The sequence below is a fragment of the Littorina saxatilis genome, linkage group LG15 (genome assembly GCF_037325665.1).
Source record: "Littorina saxatilis isolate snail1 linkage group LG15, US_GU_Lsax_2.0, whole genome shotgun sequence".
Classification (NCBI taxonomy): domain Eukaryota; kingdom Metazoa; phylum Mollusca; class Gastropoda; order Littorinimorpha; family Littorinidae; genus Littorina; species Littorina saxatilis.
In genome coordinates, this window is record NC_090259.1 from 23,900,173 (window position 1) to 23,918,849 (window position 18,677).

At 47.4% G+C, this 18,677-nt stretch overlaps 1 protein-coding gene and 1 non-coding gene across 4 annotated transcripts in view; both read right to left on the minus strand.

The window, feature by feature from the left end:
- Positions 1–18,677, minus strand: part of LOC138948882 (tudor domain-containing protein 5-like) — a 36,310-nt gene that overhangs the window by 10,882 nt on the left and 6,751 nt on the right. For all 3 annotated transcript variants that reach the window (XM_070320517.1, XM_070320518.1, XM_070320519.1), the window contains 2 exons: positions 3,896–4,056; positions 1,270–1,372 (listed from right to left, as the gene is read on the minus strand). In XM_070320517.1, coding sequence (XP_070176618.1) covers positions 1,270–1,372; positions 3,896–4,056 — 264 coding nt within the window. The remainder of the gene's footprint in view (positions 1–1,269; positions 1,373–3,895; positions 4,057–18,677) is intronic.
- Positions 18,168–18,286, minus strand: LOC138949562 (5S ribosomal RNA). Its single transcript, XR_011450339.1, has one exon. It is a non-coding gene; the product is annotated as a 5S ribosomal RNA (ribosomal RNA).

Consider the following 18,677-nt stretch of genomic DNA (forward strand, 5'->3'; position numbering starts at 1 on the left):
ATTTCATAACCGCAGTGCCCCACTGCGGGAAATCGTATGGGTTCCCAGGTCTGCTATACAAAACATTTTAAGGTACCGCGTAGAGCCGAGATGTGTCTGACAACAGGGAAGCTAGATCATACAGACAGCATTGAAGACACAGGTCTTTTGATTCATTCAACAAACACTAACCCTATACAAAACATCGGAAAGTACCGCGTAGACCCGAGATGTGTCTGACAACAGGGAAGCTAGATCATACAGACAGCATTGAAGACACAGGTCTTTTGATTCATTCAACAAACACTAACCCTATACAAAACATCGGAAAGTACCGCGTAGACCCGAGATGTGTCTGACAACAGAGAATCTAGATTGCACAGACAGCTTTGAAGGCACAAGTCTTTTAGCACTCTTGATTCATTCAACGAACACTAACCCTATACAGAACATCAAGTGGTGGAACACAATCCTTTTCCCAAAACAAAAATGCTGGAATATTTTATACACAAGGTTGCTTTCTCACAGATTTTTCTCCCAAATTGTTCCCAACCCTTTCTTAACCCCCATGCTGTTTTTTTCTAAACAAAATACAATTGACTGGTGTTTTTTTCTTGTGGGTTTAAAAAAAATGTGAACCAATTCCTTCTCTTACCATAACCAGGACTCAAGCCCTGAACCATAGACAGGGCAGCATGATGCATTTAAATGCTAAACCACCAAACCTTTTGAAGCTAGCTTATTAAACATGACTGCAAACAGCTACTGTTTCAATGATAAATCAGAACAATTTCTGTGATCCAATGAAACCAACTCATGGGAAATTCATGGGAAAAAGCATTGTTGAAGTTCACATTTGTGACCCTCCACCACGGGATGAGTCGCATGTCACCTTTGCATGATTTTCATATTTTTACATTTTCCTGAAGAGTTTTTTATGCTCTATCCAGTGGTGCAACCCGTTTTAGAAAAGAGCGAAAACTGTTTGAGTTATAAGTCTGTGACTAAGGTGACCCTCACACTGTTACCAGACACTCCCTGGACTTACATTAAGCCTAGCGCAGAACCGCGCGAGGTGACGTGGTGGAGGGTCACATTTGTTCAATCATGCCCAAGCAATGGAACATTACGTGAACAATTATGATAACACTTTAACTAGTGGTGCTCCTTCGTAAGTATGTGGCTGTGTTAAGTGTGTGAACATGAATACAATTTTGTTTCAAACCAAAATATCACGTCTTGCAACAACAACAAAAAGAGTCAAGACAACGGACAGACAGACAGTCTTACTGGGACCAGAGTATTCCATACGCAGCACACCGCAGTGAGCCAGCAGCACCAGCAGAGAATTCATGTCCTTCTCCCCGTAATCCAGTGTAAGTCCTGTCATCTCCTGCACACACAAAAAAAACCATTAGAATGAAAATGTAGTGTAAATATGCAGTAAATTTTAAGGGGCTTATTGTCCGTCAGGTCTTAATTGCCTCTATTGGACATGAATTGGTTTATACGATTCGAGTTTTTACGCCCTCACGGCTTTTGATGTATGCGTGTTTAGGTGGTATCAGCCATCTGCACTTATGGTAGAATGACCAAGATCTTTAACGTGCCATTGTGGTGACACGGGGGTGGGAGATGGATACCATCTCTGGGTCTGCACATAAAGTTGACCCGTGTCCGGCCCGGCCCGGATTCGAACCAGCGACCTTTCGATCACAAGTCCAGTGCTCTATCACCTGAGCTACCCGGGCCCCCGGGGGGGTGTTCTGCTCACCCACAACTTTATATACCCCACTTGCAGGGATTCAGAGACCTTTAAGTGGTGTGGTAGAACAAGAAGAGCAAACGCTCGATCGAGTCACTTTCGCAGTTCTGAATATTATATGAGGCATCAGATGGACAGGAAGAAATTGCTATTCACAACACAATGAGTCACGTTCACATAAAATTTGAGCCCGGTCACTTTTATAGTTTCCGAGAAAAGCCCAACGTTAAGTTGTGTGTTGCCGAACAGAAAAGGCTAGTTATCTCCCTTGTTTTTCTGATAACGTTCGTAAAAGGCTACAGATGTAAATACTTTGATGTAAAGAATAATCCTACAAAGTTTCAATCACATCCGATGAACTTTGTCAAAGATATAAAATGTCTAATTTTTCCTTTGACGCTGACCTGTGACCTTGAAAAAGGTCAAAGGTCAACGAAACCATCGTTAAAGTGTAGAGGTCATTGGAGGTCACGACTAAACAAAATATGAGCCCGATCGCTTTGATAGTTTCCGAGAAAAGATATAAAATGTCTAATTTTTCCTTTGACGCTGACCTGTGACCTTGAAAAAGGTCAAAGGTCAACGAAACCATCGTTAAAGTGTAGAGGTCATTGGAGGTCACGACTAAACAAAATATGAGCCCGATCGCTTTGATAGTTTCCGAGAAAAGTCCAACGTTAAGGTGGTGTCTACGGACGGCCGGCCGGCCGGACAGACTAACACTGACCGATTACATAGAGTCACTTTTTCTCAAGTGACTCAAAAACAAGAAGGGCAAAGCCCATACGACTCACATGCTTGACCTTGACATGACCTTGACCTTCAGCTAAACCTAGTAATGACATACACTAAGAACTGCTTTACACATTTTTCCTACCAAAATACATGTGACCTTGACCCAAGGTCAAGGTCATCCAAGGTCATGCAACACAAAGCTGTTAATTCAAGACATAGGAAGTACAATGGTGCTTATTGGCTCTTTCTACCATGAGATATGGTCACTTTTAGTGGTTCACTACCTTATTTTGGTCACATTTCATAAGGGTCAAAGTGACCTTGACCTTGATCATATATGACCAAATTGTCTCATGATGAAAGCATAACATGTGCCCCACATAATTTTTAAGTTTGAAACAGTTATCTTCCATAGTTCAGGGTCAAGGTCACTTCAAAATATGTATACAATCCAACTTTGAAGAGCTCCTGTGACCTTGACCTTGAAGCAAGGTAAACCAAACTGGTATCAAAAGATGGGGCTTACTTTGCCCTATATATCATATATAGGTGAGGTATTGAATCTCAAAAACTTCAGAGAAAATGGGAAAAATGTGAAAAATAGCTGTTTTTTAGACAACATTTATGGCCCCTGCGACCTTGACCTTGAAGCAAGGTCAAGATGCTATGTATGTTTTTGGGGCCTTGTCATCATACACCATCTTGCCAAATTTGGTACTGATAGACTGAATAGTGTCCAAGAAATATCCAACGTTAAAGTTTTCCGGACGGACGGACGCCGGGACGGACGGACGGACGGACGACTCGGGTGAGTACATAGACTCACTTTTGCTTCGCATGTGAGTCAAAAATTGTATTCCTAATCTGTGAACCAGTGGTGTGAATATGCTACAGTGGAACCCCCTTATAAGACCCAACACCCTTATCTAAGACCTCCTCTCCTTCAAGACACAATTTTCTCACATTCGTTGTTCTCCCCTATTTTAAATCTAATACTTGTTTCCTTTAACACTTTCTACCCCACCTATGTTGACCAATTTTTTGTTTAGCCGAGACCAGCTGTGCTGCAGCAGGTCACTAATAATTGTAGTAACTGTGTATCAACACGCTGGAATGCAGGCGTTACATGGACTTTACAGGAAGCGACTGAAGCTAACAGTCTGAGCAAATATATCCGTACCTGGTCAGATAGCCATATGAGTGGGTACGGATATATCCGTACCTGGGAGACAACGAGTTAAAGACCTCAAGAATTTTGGAGGTCTCAAAACGGCTGTTCAACTATCTCACCCCACTCTATAGGCAACTGTTTAGACTGTATGATCAGTACTTTTTATGACGGGCGCTGTGGCGGGAATATTTTATGATCATTCTTATTAACTGTACTCTTTCTTCCGAGGAAACTATGACCATCACCTGGTAGACCTCTTTGAAGTGATGAAGCGCGACGCCATCGGTGTGTGACTGCAACACCTGAAGCACACTCTCCTGTAGTTCCTGGGTACGCTCTGCTGACGGTGATTTCTCTGGAATCATTTTCATCTGCACAGCTAGCTTCTCCTCTTTGCATAAAGGCTCTGTTGGCAGGGGACAAAAGAAAACAAAGCTGGCTTCAATGTTTCAAAGAAGCGGGGAACATTTTTTTTTTAAGCAAGCTAAAAACATGACTGTCTCCTAAAATAGCCCTGTGGAACTGATGTCACGTACCGACAGAAAAGTGAATATTTTCAGATGCATTCAATGTGACGATGAACTTCACACAGGGCTAAATCGGTGGGGGGGGGGGGGGGGGGGGGGAGAGTCTGTGTGTGTGTGTGTGTGTGTGTGTGTGTGTGTGTGTGTGTGTGTGTGTGTGTGTGTGTGTGTGTGTGGTTTGAAGATTCGGCTTTGCCTAAAACCTCAACTGTATCCCTTTGTAATAACATTTTGAATCTCTCTCTCTCCCTCTCTCTTTCAAAAATTCAAAATAATCAGCAATGAACTGAAAAAATAGTAATTTTTGTTGTCACTTATTCATTAACAGTTCAGCAGCAAGCACATGTTTGAAATGACTGTTGTTGCTGTATGCATGCATAGTTTTGATGAAAATATTCTTTTACAGATCATTGTTAAAAAATGCTAAGACAAGCCATTGCATGCTGACACATTCTCAACTTTATCACATAAAAAAGTCATGCCAATTGGTCAACAAATCAATCAATAAATCATGATTTATAAACAAATCAATCAGTTCACCTACAACAACTTAGATTTTGCTCAACATAAAAGGAATGGACAAAACACACAGAATGGGCAAGCCAAACAGGGCTAAATACTAAGATTCGTTTTTTAATGCCACCTGATGGGTTTTATCACTTGTAAACAAACTCATTCTTTCAAGTTTCATGTAACAGATCTTCAGCAAATACACAACAAAGCAACAGAAATAAACAATAGCTTTCAAAAGATCTCTCCTTTTATAGTCTCAAATATATATATAATATATTTATAGTTCTAAACATATCAAAACAAATCAATCAACGAGACATATGTGACCCTCCACCACGAAATGGGTCGCATGTCACCTCGCGCGGTTCTGCGCTAGGCTTGATATAAGTCCGGTGAGTGTCTGGTAACAGTGTGAGGGTCACCTTAGTCACAGGCTTATAACTCAAACAATTTTCGCTCTTTTCTAAAGCGGTTTTCACCACTGGATAGAGCATAAACAACTCTTTAGGAAAATGTAAAAATATGAAAATCATGCAAAGGTGACATGCGACTCATTCCGTGGTGGAGGGTCACATATGTCATTAATGAAAGGATAAACAAAGCCTTTGATTGATCACACGAAAAGAACAGAATTAGTTCAAAGCAGTCTGTAAGGCTTCTTTTTAAGCCTACTGTCTATATGATACTTACCGAGACAGTACTATTCTTGCACATTATCTATTATAGGCCGAAAAAATTGGACAAAACGCTGAGTGGGTACAATTATCTCCCATAACCATGCGCCACCGTGGATCCCAAGCACTGTCCGAGTGCTTCCCCCTTACAGGATGTAGGTGGCGCGTCCTCTTTCTTTATGAGCTGCAGACCCTCAAAAAGCCCATAACATATCAAGAGGGGAGGCGGGAGGGAAACTCTAATAGTACTGTCTCGGTAAGTATCATATAGACAGTAGCCTTACAGTCAATATAACACTTACCTCGACAGTACTATTCTTGCACAGAATACCAGAGTGGTGTGAGGGTGATATGTAGAGTATTAAACTCCTTAATCAAAATCACTTAAATCCAAGGATTAAGATACCCAGGCAATTTTCGAACAGTACTACCGTAAAAGAAAATATACCCAAGAAACATATCTTAGACTGACGTGACCATGCTGGCAACCACTGCTGTGTGGTGAACTCAAGGTCAAAGTCCAGGCCACTCAAAGCTTGAATACCACTGAGTCTACGGCAAGTGGCTAAAGCGATGAGGAACAATTAGTCTTAAAAATCAGCAACTTGATACTGATGCCTGCCAGGGGTTCAAACTCATTGCTACGCAGGAGTTTGAGGACCAGAAAGACATCCCCCTTGGGAAATGAAACCCGAGGTTTAGACACCGCTGCATTGCTAATACCCGAAAGGACATTAGCGATGAGGGAGGACCTGATCAAGTGTTCAGATCTGCGACCAGTAGCGGCCGCAATCGTGGAAGCGATGGCAGATCTGTATCCAAGAAGAGTCTTAGAAGAAAGACTCTTCTTTTGATACACTTCCACCAGGAAGTTGGCCAAGTCCTGTGTTGAGGGATAAAGCGGCTTTATCCCCTTGGACAAGGCGAAGGTGGCCCAAGCTCTCCAGCGTAAGTCGTAGAGCTGATTAGTTGATCGCCTCTTAGCGTTCAAGGAAAACTCTACTGAACTCTTGTGCAATCCTAGTGCAAGCAGTTTGGAGCGCACAAGAGCCATGCGGTCAAGCACAGACTCTCTGGACGTGGATGAGGGAGGCATGATCGAGGCTGGAGCAGACCTCCCCCGTCCAGATCCAGAGGTAGAGGGTCTACGTGGGTGAGACCGCGAAGATCTGGAAACCACAGAGCTGTTGGCCAGTAAGGCGCGACCAAAATCAGTCTTGGTCGTTCCTGCAGATATTTTGCCAGCACCCTCGGAATCAGAGATGTCGGGGGATAGGTGTAAGCATCGAGGAGCCTCCACAAGAGAGTGAATGCGTCCAAGTGGAACGCATTCATGTCTCGAAAGGGGCTGACGTACCTGGGAAGCCGAGCGCTGAATCGAGTTGCGAACCGATCGATCAGAGGACGGTCCCACCTTGCCCACAGACGCTGTAGAACGTTGTGAGCGATGGTCCATTCTGTGGAGAGAACCTGATCGCCCCGACTGAGAATGTCGACCAGGGCGTTCAGTTTCCCCGGAACGAACTGGACTGACATCCGGACCTGATTGGTCTGGCACCAGAGCAGAATCTCCTCCGCCAACAGGGAGAGGGACCGAGAATTGGTGCCCCCCTGGTGGCGAAGGTAAGCTAAGCATGTGGTGTTGTTGTCCCCGTTGAAAATCAGAGGGGCCAAGGACAGGCCGAATGGGAGGGCCCGAAACTCGAACACTGTGCCCTCCCAAACGAACCGGAGCAGATGTCGGTACCCCGGGGCCACCAGGATGTGGAAGTAAGCATCCTGGAGGTCCCAGACATGGCCCAATCGTTTGGCCGGATGGCCAACCGGACCGACGAAGGGGTTTCCATCTTGAACTTGCACCTGTGAAGGTACAAGTTCAAGGTGGAGAGGTCCAACACCGGCCTGAACCGGCCGTCCTTTTTGGGGACGGTGAACAGGCGGGAGCAGAACCCTGGAGAAGGCTGAGAAAGGGGGTAGACCGCCTTCTTCTCGACCAACGAGTTCACCTCGTCCTGAAGAGCCTGCCATCTGGCAGGGTCTCGAGGAGGGGGGAACGTCCAGGGTAGAGCGGACAATGGAGGTTGTGACGACAGCGGTAGAGAAAACCCCGACCACACCACCCTCAAGAAAAACTGGTTGGAGACCAGTCTGCCCCACATGCCGCGGGCCCGAAAAAGGGAACCGACGGACGAAAGAGGGGCAACTTGAGGGGGCGTCAACGTAGGGCCGGGACTCACTGAAAATTCTGCTGGCGGGCAGGCGCAGGCTTGCGACCACCCCCCCTGGTGGTGCTGCTTCCCCTTACCTGTCTGAGCACCCTTCGTCTTGCTTGGGAACGCAACAGGCGCCTAAGAGGAGGAAGAAGGAGGCAGTGAAACTGGCTTCTTCTTCTTCTTCTTCTTCTGAGGCTGGGAGCTGGAGGTGACTGTAGCACTTCTCTTACTCCCCGCCGCCGTCGCCGAAGCAGCGAGGCCAACCATCAGAGAATCAGTGTTCCTCTGGCGTGTGGACTCCACCACAGAACGAACAGTGTCCGGATGAATGAGGGAAGAAGGCTGAAGAAACGTGTTCCTCAGACTCTTCCTCATATCCGGAGGCACTATAGAAGTAGGCAGAAAATGATCACGGAACAGGGCCAATAAAGTGGACCCGTGTTCCAATGGCCAATTCTGCCGCAGACGTCACGCACGATCGCACGGCATGCAAAGCCCGATCCACTCGAACCGTGTCAAGGACCCGAGTGGAATCGGACTCTGCCCGATCGGGAGGGTCCAACAGTGTGGACAGCGTGCTCATCCATGTCAAGGCCTGTGATTGGGCCTCGACTGTGGAAGAAACGGTGGCCTCAAGATTGTGGAACGAAGCAGAGCTCAGTTCCACCTTCTTGACCGAAGGCACCTCCCCAACGAACACATCACCGTCAGCCCCACCCTAAACACTCGAAGTCTGGAAAGTGAGAGTTCGAGAGTCAAAGGGAAAAGGGAGGGACGAAACAGATTGGACACGAGGAAACAGTGGAGGTGCGCCTCCCGAAGGAAAGCATGGCACTGAACCCGCGTCCTCCCGAGGAACATAGGTCGCGTTTGCACGTGAATCTGTACTCCTCAGGCGATGTGCTGCCGCTTCCACCGTGGCACTAAGACTAGGGTGGAACGCGAATTGCCGGCGGACGGATCGTTCATAAAACGAGCCGCCGGCAGACGCGGCGTGAGCCTCCCGCGCCCGGGCCGAAGCGGACTCAAAGGACGAGAGGGCGTCTCAGGGAAGGACGTCCTGAAACTGTTCAAACGTCCTTCTAGCTGTGCGAGGACGAGCCTCCTGCCTCTCGTCCTCAGACCCCGGGTCCAGGTCCTGTGTGTCAACACTAGACGACAGACGCTTAAGAGAGGCATCCGTGACGTCAAGACGCCGCGTGATGTCTGTCATGTACTGTTGCAAAGTACGAAGCATAGCTTCGGAAGTTCCATCAGAAACCGGCAAGGGTAGAGGATCAGTGTTAACCTCAGAGCGACCCTGATCCTCCTCCCTATCGTCCTCCGACTCACTCTCCTCTTCACTTCCCGACAACTCCTCAAAAGCAGGAGTGTAGGGAGCTTGAGGGGGAAGAGCCGAAAGCGATGAAGCAGGCTGTGAAGAAACGCCCACAGAAGCAAGAGGCCGCGAAGACCCCTGCCCCAAAGACGAAACGTCTCCAGCAGCCGAAGGGGGAGAAAAACAACAACCCTGCGACTGTTGGGTCAGCCCAGCCAACGAACCCCCGCCATTTATAGACTGAACAGGAACCCATCGGGTCTGATCAGAAAAGAAATGGTCCGGTCCGGTCGGGGGTGCCGATCCGGTCCGGTAGGGTGGTCCGGTGTTCCGGTCCGGTGCCGGACCATCCGGAGGTCCCGTTCGGCACCGAACCATCGTACCCACAGAAGTGTTCGGGTGGTTAGGTCCGGACGTGGACATACCGTACCATCCGGACCCGTGGTCCGGTATGGTCCGGTTCGGTGCCAGACCATCCAGACCAACAGAGGTGGTCGGGTGGTCCGACACCGGGCCATCCGGACCCGTAGGTCCGGTACCATCCGGAGGTCCTGTTCGGCACCGAACCATCCGTACGCACAGAAGTGTTCGGGTGGCTCGGTCCGGGCGTGGACGTACCGTACCATCCGGACCCGTAGGTCCGGTTCGGTGCCAGACCATCCGGACCAACAGAGGTGGTCCGGACCGATCCGGTAGGGTGGTCCGGTGTTCCGGTCCGGTCCCGTACCATCCGGAGGTCCCGTTCGGCACCGAACCATCCGTACCCACAGAAGTGTTCGGGTGGTTCGGTCCGGACGTGGACACACCGTACCATCCGGACCCGTAAGTCCGGTGGTCCGGTATGGTCCGGTGCCAGACCATCCGGACCAACAGAGGTGGTCGGGTGGTCCGGTCCGGACCGGACCACCGGTCCAGTACCGGACCATCCGGACCCGTAGGTCCGGTCCGGTCCCGCACCATCCGGAGGTCCCGTTCGGCACCGAACCACCCGTACCCACAGAAGTGTTCGGGTGGCTCGGTCCGGACGTGGACATACCGTACCATCCGGACCCGTAGGTCCGGTTCGGTGCCAGACCATCCGGACCAACAGAGGTGGTCGGGTGGTCCGGACCGATCCGATAGGGTGGTCCGGTGTTCCGGTCCTGTGGTCCGGTCCCGTACCATCCGGAGGTCCCGTACGGCACCGAACCATCCGTACCCACAGAAGTGTTCGGGTGGTTCGGTCCGGACGTGGACCTACCGTACCATCCGGACCCGTAGGTCCGGTATGGTCCGGTTCGGTGACAGACCATCCGGACCAACAGAGGTGGTCGGGTGGTCCGGTTCGGACCGGACCACTGGTCCGGTACCGGACCATCCGAACCCGTAGGTTCGGTCCGGTCCCGTAGCATCCGGAGGTCCCGTTCGGTACCGAACCATCTGTAATGAATGGCGGTTATGGTGTTTATAGTAGAAGGGATATAACTAGTGCTTTTTGTAATACAAAGAGGTTGTCAGGAGTGGTTTAACTTTGAGAGTGGAAACTTTTAACAGTTCAGTAAAATTCCATGGTTAGCTACGGACGGTCAAACTGGGTTCGCGGCACGTGAATTTACAACTGTGCGAGTTGTTCACGTTATAATCGCAACCGCCTGATTTTGTGAGTTGTGATTGTAAACTGCCTGACAATTGAAAGTCATTCGACCTGGGCTCTCGGATGAGAAAACCTGCTCTTGGTTTTGATGTCAACTTTGGAAGAAAACATTTGATCTTGATGTCAACCTTGGAACCGGGAAACATTGCCGGGATGACTTGGACTTTTGTGTGGGTGCCGCCATATTGGAAGATGAGGTACTTTGCTAGTTTTGTGTGAACTTGAACATTTCTTTTGTATGCGCGGACATGACTTGTGTACTTGAATAATTTCGGAATTGTATAATTTTCTTGTGCTCGGTTGGTGTGTTTTTGAATATTGTTAGTTGTTACAGTAGGGTGTTATATTTTGTAACAGGCCGCCCCAGTCTGACTTGTGCGGGGTGGTGCCAGGGTGGCGAGGGTGCGATGGAGGCCGTAAGGTTGAAGGCTAGCTACATCGTCACCTCTACATAACGTAAAAGTTATGTTTTGTTTATTTGCTTTCTTGTCCTTGTAAATATGTTCTGACGTTGACAATGAATGAGTGAGTTTCACAAGGTCGTGGACAATGAATGAATGAGTTTCAAAAGGTCATGAATTGATTATTGTAAGCAAGAAAGTATTTGAGAATTTGAGGAATGAGTTGATATTTGCTATGTCAGAAACAAACCAATTTGTATGTTCTAATTAAACCATTGGCTATTGTTTGGAAAGAATGAGTTGGTGAAAGACTACAAATTCTTCTAATCTTCTCTCTGCTTTCCTAAACTTCTGAGCGGGAGTCAGATGATTGACTGTGTGTGTGCGTGTGCACATATAAAGAATCTGGAAGGAGATTAATAAGGATAACTACGGATCTTCTTTATTTCAAATCTCTTACATTGGCGAGCTTGCGGTAGTATTAATTGGAAAATTTTCAAGATTAATTTTTTCTTTTTGGTGCGTTCCCTTGAGTGCAGTTAGGCTTATTTTATATTGTTGACTTGTAGTGCTGAAGTGTTATTTGGTTTTGCGCAGATGCTGATGCATGCAGTCTGGAGGATGGACATCCTTGTCATCTGCCTGTGAAGGGAGTTCCTTGGTCTGTGGACGGATGCATCCTGTGCCTGACTGAACGACATATTTTGGACAGGAGTGAGTCATTTGCTTATCTGACACTCAAGTTAACATTCTATATATTTTTGAGAATAATTTGTCTCTCTGAGTGTTGGTTCTTGCTTGTGAGTAGGTTATTTTTTCCCCCTACTTTACATGAAGCGCCCTGTAGGTTAGTTTTACCTACAAGTGAATAATACATGACACATCATTTTTCCCTCTTACGTGTACACAGTTTGTAAATAGTTGTGGGTCAGCAATGCCTTGATTCATAAGTGTATGGGAATGGGGGTATGTCTAGTTCCTAGGCCAAGTTTTTGGGCGGAGCCTAGTTTAAAATGTATTGATTATTTCCCCTTGTAGTTCAGCTGATCGGTTTCCTAGACTGTGTCACTTTAGTACTGCACTTGAGGAAGTCAGGTAAATTCTAAAGTTTAGTGGACTATTGTGTTCACGTTAGTCAAAGCTAAGTCTTGGTGTTGCCCTCTAGCATTCTATGTAGAGGATAGTCATAGTTTGCTTAAGTGATAGCGGTTTGTTCACGATGGCATCTCAAGAAGAGGTTCAAGCTTTGATAGCGCAGTTTAAGGTGGAGGGTGAAGCCTTAGGAAAAGATGGTGCATCACTGAACAAGTATGTGGAGGATAGTTTGCGTGAGGAAAGAACAGCAAGAAGAGAAGCTTTGTTGAAAGAAAAAGAACTCGCTGCTGCACGTGAGCTTAAAGAGAGAGAGTTAGCTGAACAAGCTAAGATTGAAAATCTTCGTCAAGAAAAAGAACTCGCTGCTGCACGTGAGCTTAAAGAGAGAGAGTTAGCTGAACAAGCTAAGATTGAAAATCGTCGTCTCGATATTGAAGAAGAAAAGGCGAACAGGGAGGCAAAGTTGCGAGCAGACGAGTTGGTTGAAAAAGCAAGCAAGAATAAATTGGCCAATCGTCCCAAGATTCCCTATTTTGATGATAAATCAGATGACATTGAGAGTTATCTGTATCGCTTCGATAAGCACGCAGCTAGCTTGAAGTGGTCAAAGGATGAGAAGGCTTTGATTTTGCCTACTCTACTCAGAGGTCGTGCTCTGAATTATTTTCAAGAGTTACCAGTAGAAGATACTAATGACTATGCCAAACTGTCAGCGCATTTGTTGAAGAGATTCAAATGTACTGAAGAAGGTTTCAGAACGCAGTTTCGCTCATGCAAACCTGAATCTGGTGAAACCATGCATGTCTTTTTCTCCCGCATGAGAAGATTTTTTACTAGATGGACAGATATGGCTGGAGTTGGCACAGATTTCGCTTTGCTCTGTGACTTGGTGCTCAGAGAGCAGATTCTGTCTAGTTGTGCGTCGTCTCTGGTTACTTTTCTGAAAGAAGACAAGCATACTAATGCTCAAACCATGATAGACGCAGCTGAGAGATACAGGGAAGCACATCCTAGTCAAAACCTAGCAGCAAAAGGTTCTAGTGATCCTCTGTTGGCTAATGTCGGTCTTACAAGTGGGAGAGGAGGTCATTCAGGGTCAGGTGGTCGAGGTGGTCACAGGTTTTCTAAGAAGAATAGTCAGGCTGACACAAACCCACTGACAGAACAAAGCTCTCCTGATAATAAGGGTGGCAGAGGTGCTAGTCAAGCTGGTAGAGGTAGAGGTGGTCAGAACTATCAGAGGAAGTGTTGGTGGTGTCAAGATACTTCGCACAAGTTGGCAGATTGTCCCAAAAAAATGCATACTGCTTCAGTATCCGTTGTCACTGTTGAAGAATCCAGCTGTAGTGAAGACGAGCAGTCTGTGGCGTCGGTAGGATTTTCAGGTAGTGATGAACTTCCCGAGTCTATTCAGACATGTGAAGGTACCTTAAATGGTAGTGAGGTCACGGTCATGTTGGATAGTGGGTGTTCCACGGTTGGGGTCAGGAAGTCCCTAGTCAGAGATGATCAGTTTACTGGGAAGGTACAGGTGTGTAGACAGTTCAGTGGGGATTTGGTTCGGTTACCCATTGCGATTGTGAGTCTGGATACACCATACTTTTCTGGAAGTGTTGAGGCATGTGTGATCGACAATCCAGTATGTGACGTCATTTTGGGAAGAATACAGGGATGTACATTTGGATGTGTCGAGGTTACTAGCGCAGTCCAGACAAGAGGTCAAAAAGCTAGAGAAGAACGTCCTTTTAGACCGCTGTTGACCGCTAAAGTTCCCCAACTTGATGTCAATGCTGAGAAACTGTCCAAAATGCAAAAGGATGACAAAACGTTGCATGACCTGTTCGAGAAAGTTGGCCAAGGAAAATCGGAAGAGTCGTCTGGTTGTGTGGTGTCGTTTGTTGGTCAGAACCCAGTTGTTGCCTCATTGGGAGTGATCAGTGGGTCCAGTGCAGTAGAGGAGGTAGACATTCAGAAAGTCAAACTACAGTCAGTTCCCACAGTTCAGACTGAGAATGTAGATGATGTGGTCTATAGTCCTGACTTGTCTATGCAGGCAAAACAAAAAGTGCAGGCGGTGTTTCAGAAGCATCAGGACAAAATGACGGATTTGCCTGGTACTTGTGACCTAGTGCAGCATATGGTGAGGATTCCTGAAGGTGCTGTGGTCAATGTGAAACAGTATCCGTTACCATTTGAGTCTCAGAAAGTGGTTGAAGAAGAAGTGAAGAAGATGTTAGATCTAGACGTAATAGAGCCGTCTATTTCTCCGTTCTCGTCTCCTATTGTTCTAGTCAAGAAGAAGGACGGAAGTACTCGTTTTTGCATCGATTTCAGACACCTCAATAAGATTACGGAGTTTGACGCTGAGCCAATACCGGATCCGGAAGTTCTGTTTGCTTCATTGCAGGGCAGGCAGCATTTCACGAAGATTGATCTGGCTAAGGGCTATTGGCAAATTCCGATGGCAGAGTCTGATCGAGCAAAAACGGCTTTTCGTACCCCTCAAGGTCTATATCAGTTCAAGAAGATGCCGTTCGGAATGAGTACAGCACCAAGTACTTTCGCGAGGATGATGAAGATGTTGGATCTGGATAGGTTCAAATCTGTTCATTTCTTTGATGACGTACTTGTAGCCACAGAAGACTGGTGTGAGCATCTAGAGGCACTTGACGGACTGTTGACAGAACTGGGAAAACATGGGTTGACTGTGAGACCGTCGAAAGTAGAGGCAGGGTTTGACTCTATTGAGTTTTTGGGTCACATAGTTGGGGAGGGTAGCATGCGTCCAGTTCCCTCCAAAGTGTCCAAAATCTTGAATGTCTCTGTCCCAACCACAAAGAAACAAGTCCGGTCATTGGTAGGGCTCATCAGTTTCTATAGGCGCTATGTCCCAAGCTTCGCGTCTATTGTGTCCCCCCTGGTAGAACTCACAAAGAAGAACCAACCAAACAAAGTTCGTTGGTCAAAAGAGTGTCAGATGGCTTTTGACAGGGTCAAAGAAATTTTGTCGTCTGAACCACTGGTGAGATTGCCAGACTTTTCCAGGCCGTTCACAGTGCGGTCGGATGCATCCTCCACGGGGATTGGAGCAGCCCTGATGCAGCCTGATGATGACGACGTCCTTCATCCAGTTCTGTATGCCAGCAGGAAACTGCTGGAAAGAGAAACCAGATACTCTACTGTGGAGAGAGAGTGCCTAGCGTTGGTGTGGGCAGTTGACAAATTCCATCGCTACTTGTTTGGCTCACATTTCTTTGTTGAGACTGATCACAGACCGTTGACGTACTTACGACAGTTCAAAACTGCCAACGGCCGACTGTTGCGATGGGCTGTCTCTCCAAGAGTATTCATTCACAGTAGTGCCAATTCCTGGAGTCAGGAATTTTGAGGCTGATGTGTTGTCACGCTTGACGAAGTGAATGGAACATGATGATTGAAAGGACAGTGAAAAGACTTTCTGCAATCAACAAGGACAATACTTTTTGTGCTGTGAGTGTTGATATGCTGTGTATGTATTAAGAACTAATTTAATTTTGTTCTTGTTTTTTTTTCACATTGTGATTATTTTTTTTAATCTGGCTGGAAAAATTTGTTTGGATATTTTTGATGCTAGTACCATTTTGTGTTGTAGTCAAGGTTTACTGTATTGAGTTTAGCGGGGGCTACTCAAACTTTATTGGCGATCTTTGGTACCAAGAACGTCAATGTTATTGCATTCAGTAATAGGCGAAAATTGCTGAATGTCCATGAGTATAACTATTGTGGATTAACACAGTGGGTGATTATCTACACGGCGGCGTAAATGTGGTTTATTATGCTTGCCATTGTTGCTCATGTTTAAGGACAGCCTCGTGGCTTTCGTCACTTTTTTGGTGGATGGCACTGTCTTTTGGTTGTAAACTGATTGCACTCTTTGGGAACGGACAGAGTATTTAATAAATGTTTTCCTTATGCTGTGATTATTTATTAATCTATTTGTGGTGTTTTTTTATATATATGTATTTAAAAAATTTGTCTTGTTACTGGAATACTTATATTTGTACAGTTTTTGAAAAAAAAATGTTCATTTTGGGTTCACATTTTTTTTTAATCGGGGAAAGGGGTGATGTAATGAATGGCGGTTATGGTGTTTATAGTAGAAGGGATATAACTAGTGCTTTTTGTAATACAAAGAGGTTGTCAGGAGTGGTTTAACTTTGAGAGTGGAAACTTTTAACAGTTCAGTAAAATTCCATGGTTAGCTACGGACGGTCAAACTGGGTTCGCGGCACGTGAATTTACAACTGTGCGAGTTGTTCACGTTATAATCGCAACCGCCTGATTTTGTGAGTTGTGATTGTAAACTGCCTGACAATTGAAAGTCATTCGACCTGGGCTCTCGGATGAGAAAACCTGCTCTTGGTTTTGATGTCAACTTTGGAAGAAAACATTTGATCTTGATGTCAACCTTGGAACCGGGAAACATTGCCGGGATGACTTGGACTTTTGTGTGGGTGCCGCCATATTGGAAGATGAGGTACTTTGCTAGTTTTGTGTGAACTTGAACATTTCTTTTGTATGCGCGGACATGACTTGTGTACTTGAATAATTTCGGAATTGTATAATTTTCTTGTGCTCGGTTGGTGTGTTTTTGAATATTGTTAGTTGTTACAGTAGGGTGTTATATTTTGTAACAGGCCGCCCCAGTCTGACTTGTGCGGGGTGGTGCCAGGGTGGCGAGGGTGCGATGGAGGCCGTAAGGTTGAAGGCTAGCTACATCGTCACCTCTACATAACGTAAAAGTTATGTTTTGTTTATTTGCTTTCTTGTCCTTGTAAATATGTTCTGACGTTGACAATGAATGAGTGAGTTTCACAAGGTCGTGGACAATGAATGAATGAGTTTCAAAAGGTCATGAATTGATTATTGTAAGCAAGAAAGTATTTGAGAATTTGAGGAATGAGTTGATATTTGCTATGTCAGAAACAAACCAATTTGTATGTTCTAATTAAACCATTGGCTATTGTTTGGAAAGAATGAGTTGGTGAAAGACTACAAATTCTTCTAATCTTCTCTCTGCTTTCCTAAACTTCTGAGCGGGAGTCAGATGATTGACTGTGTGTGTGCGTGTGCACATATAAAGAATCTGGAAGGAGATTAATAAGGATAACTACGGATCTTCTTTATTTCAAATCTCTTACACCATCCGTACCCACAGAAGTGTTCGGGTGGCTCGGTCGGACGTGGACATACCGTACCATCCGGACCCGTAGGTCCGGCATGGTCCGGTTCGGTGCCAGACCACCCGGACCAACAGAGGTGGTCGAGTGGTCCGGCCCCGACCGGACCACTGGTCCGGTACCGTACCATCCGGACCCGTAGGTCCGGTGGTCCGGTGTGTTCCGGTTCGGTGCCAGACCACCCAGACCAACAGAGGTGGTCGGGTGGTCCGGTCCCGACCGAACCACTGGTCCCGTACCGTACCATCCGGACCCGTAGGTCCGGGGGTCCGGCAAGGGCCAGAGGTACTGTCCCGCACCGGACCCTAAGGTCCGGTACGGTCCCGTACCATGGGTCCCGTCCGGACCAAACCCGGAGGTCAAGTCCAGTCGGGACCCGTGGGTCCGGTTCGATCCCGACCCGTAAGCCTGGAACGTTCCGGACCCTTGGTCCGGACCATCCGTCACCCGAACACCAGACGCTAAGGAATGGCGTGGGGTCAAGACGGTCCGGTCGGAGGTGTCGGTCTGAGCAACAGAAACAATGTTCCCGTCGCCCTGACCATTCGACAGAAGTACCACGTTCTGTCGAACACCTCCACGTCCAGTAACTAGTCGGCCGGAGCGTTTCATAGAGGGACAGCCACCAGTCACACGGACGTCAGAGGGAACCGTAGTAGCAGTGGTCGTAGGCACGAAGCCTGAAACCCCTGCCCCCACAGGACCGCCCTGAACGGGGTCAATTCGCATCCCAACCCCAGCGGGGAGGGAATTCAGAGACCCCGTCATCTCCTCCGATCTCCCCCCCCAGGGGGCCGAAACTACTGTCGAAACAGCAGCAGACGACCCAGCGAGGGAGTTCAGAGGAGGACCCGTGTCCCTCCTGGTTTCCACAGCGGTGGAAACCGAGGAGGGCACAGGAGAGGCACCGGAAAAGGAAGATTTTAATGCCAACTGCACCCGGTGTTCCCAGGCGGTCACCCATCCAAGTACTAACCGGGCCCGACGTTGCTTAACTTCGGTGGTCGGACGAGAACCGGTGTTTACAACGTGGAATGGCCGTTGGCTGTCAAAACCTGAGTCTCTCCAGTAGCCCCTAGATCGGATTCACCAACCCCCAAAGAGGGTTGGGAATCGACCTGCCCCCGGATTCGAGCCAGGGAGGAGAAGGAAACCTTCCCCCCAGGCTTGAAACCGGGAGGAGCTGAAGCCTGAGACTGAGGGCCGGACAACGGCGTCGAAGGGGGGGAAGCTTGTTCCACTGAAGGAGAAGGAGAAAGAAGCTTTTTCTTTCCCCTCGACCTTCCCCGAACCTTCGACGGCGCAGCCCCGCCCGAAGTCCCAGGCTCAAGCCCAGCCTGTTTGAGCAAGCTCGCATTGAGCTTGCTCAAACAGGCTTTCTCCGCCCTCCCTCGCCGCAAACGCAAAGCGTTTGGGGAGGGAGAGTCGGAGCGCCGA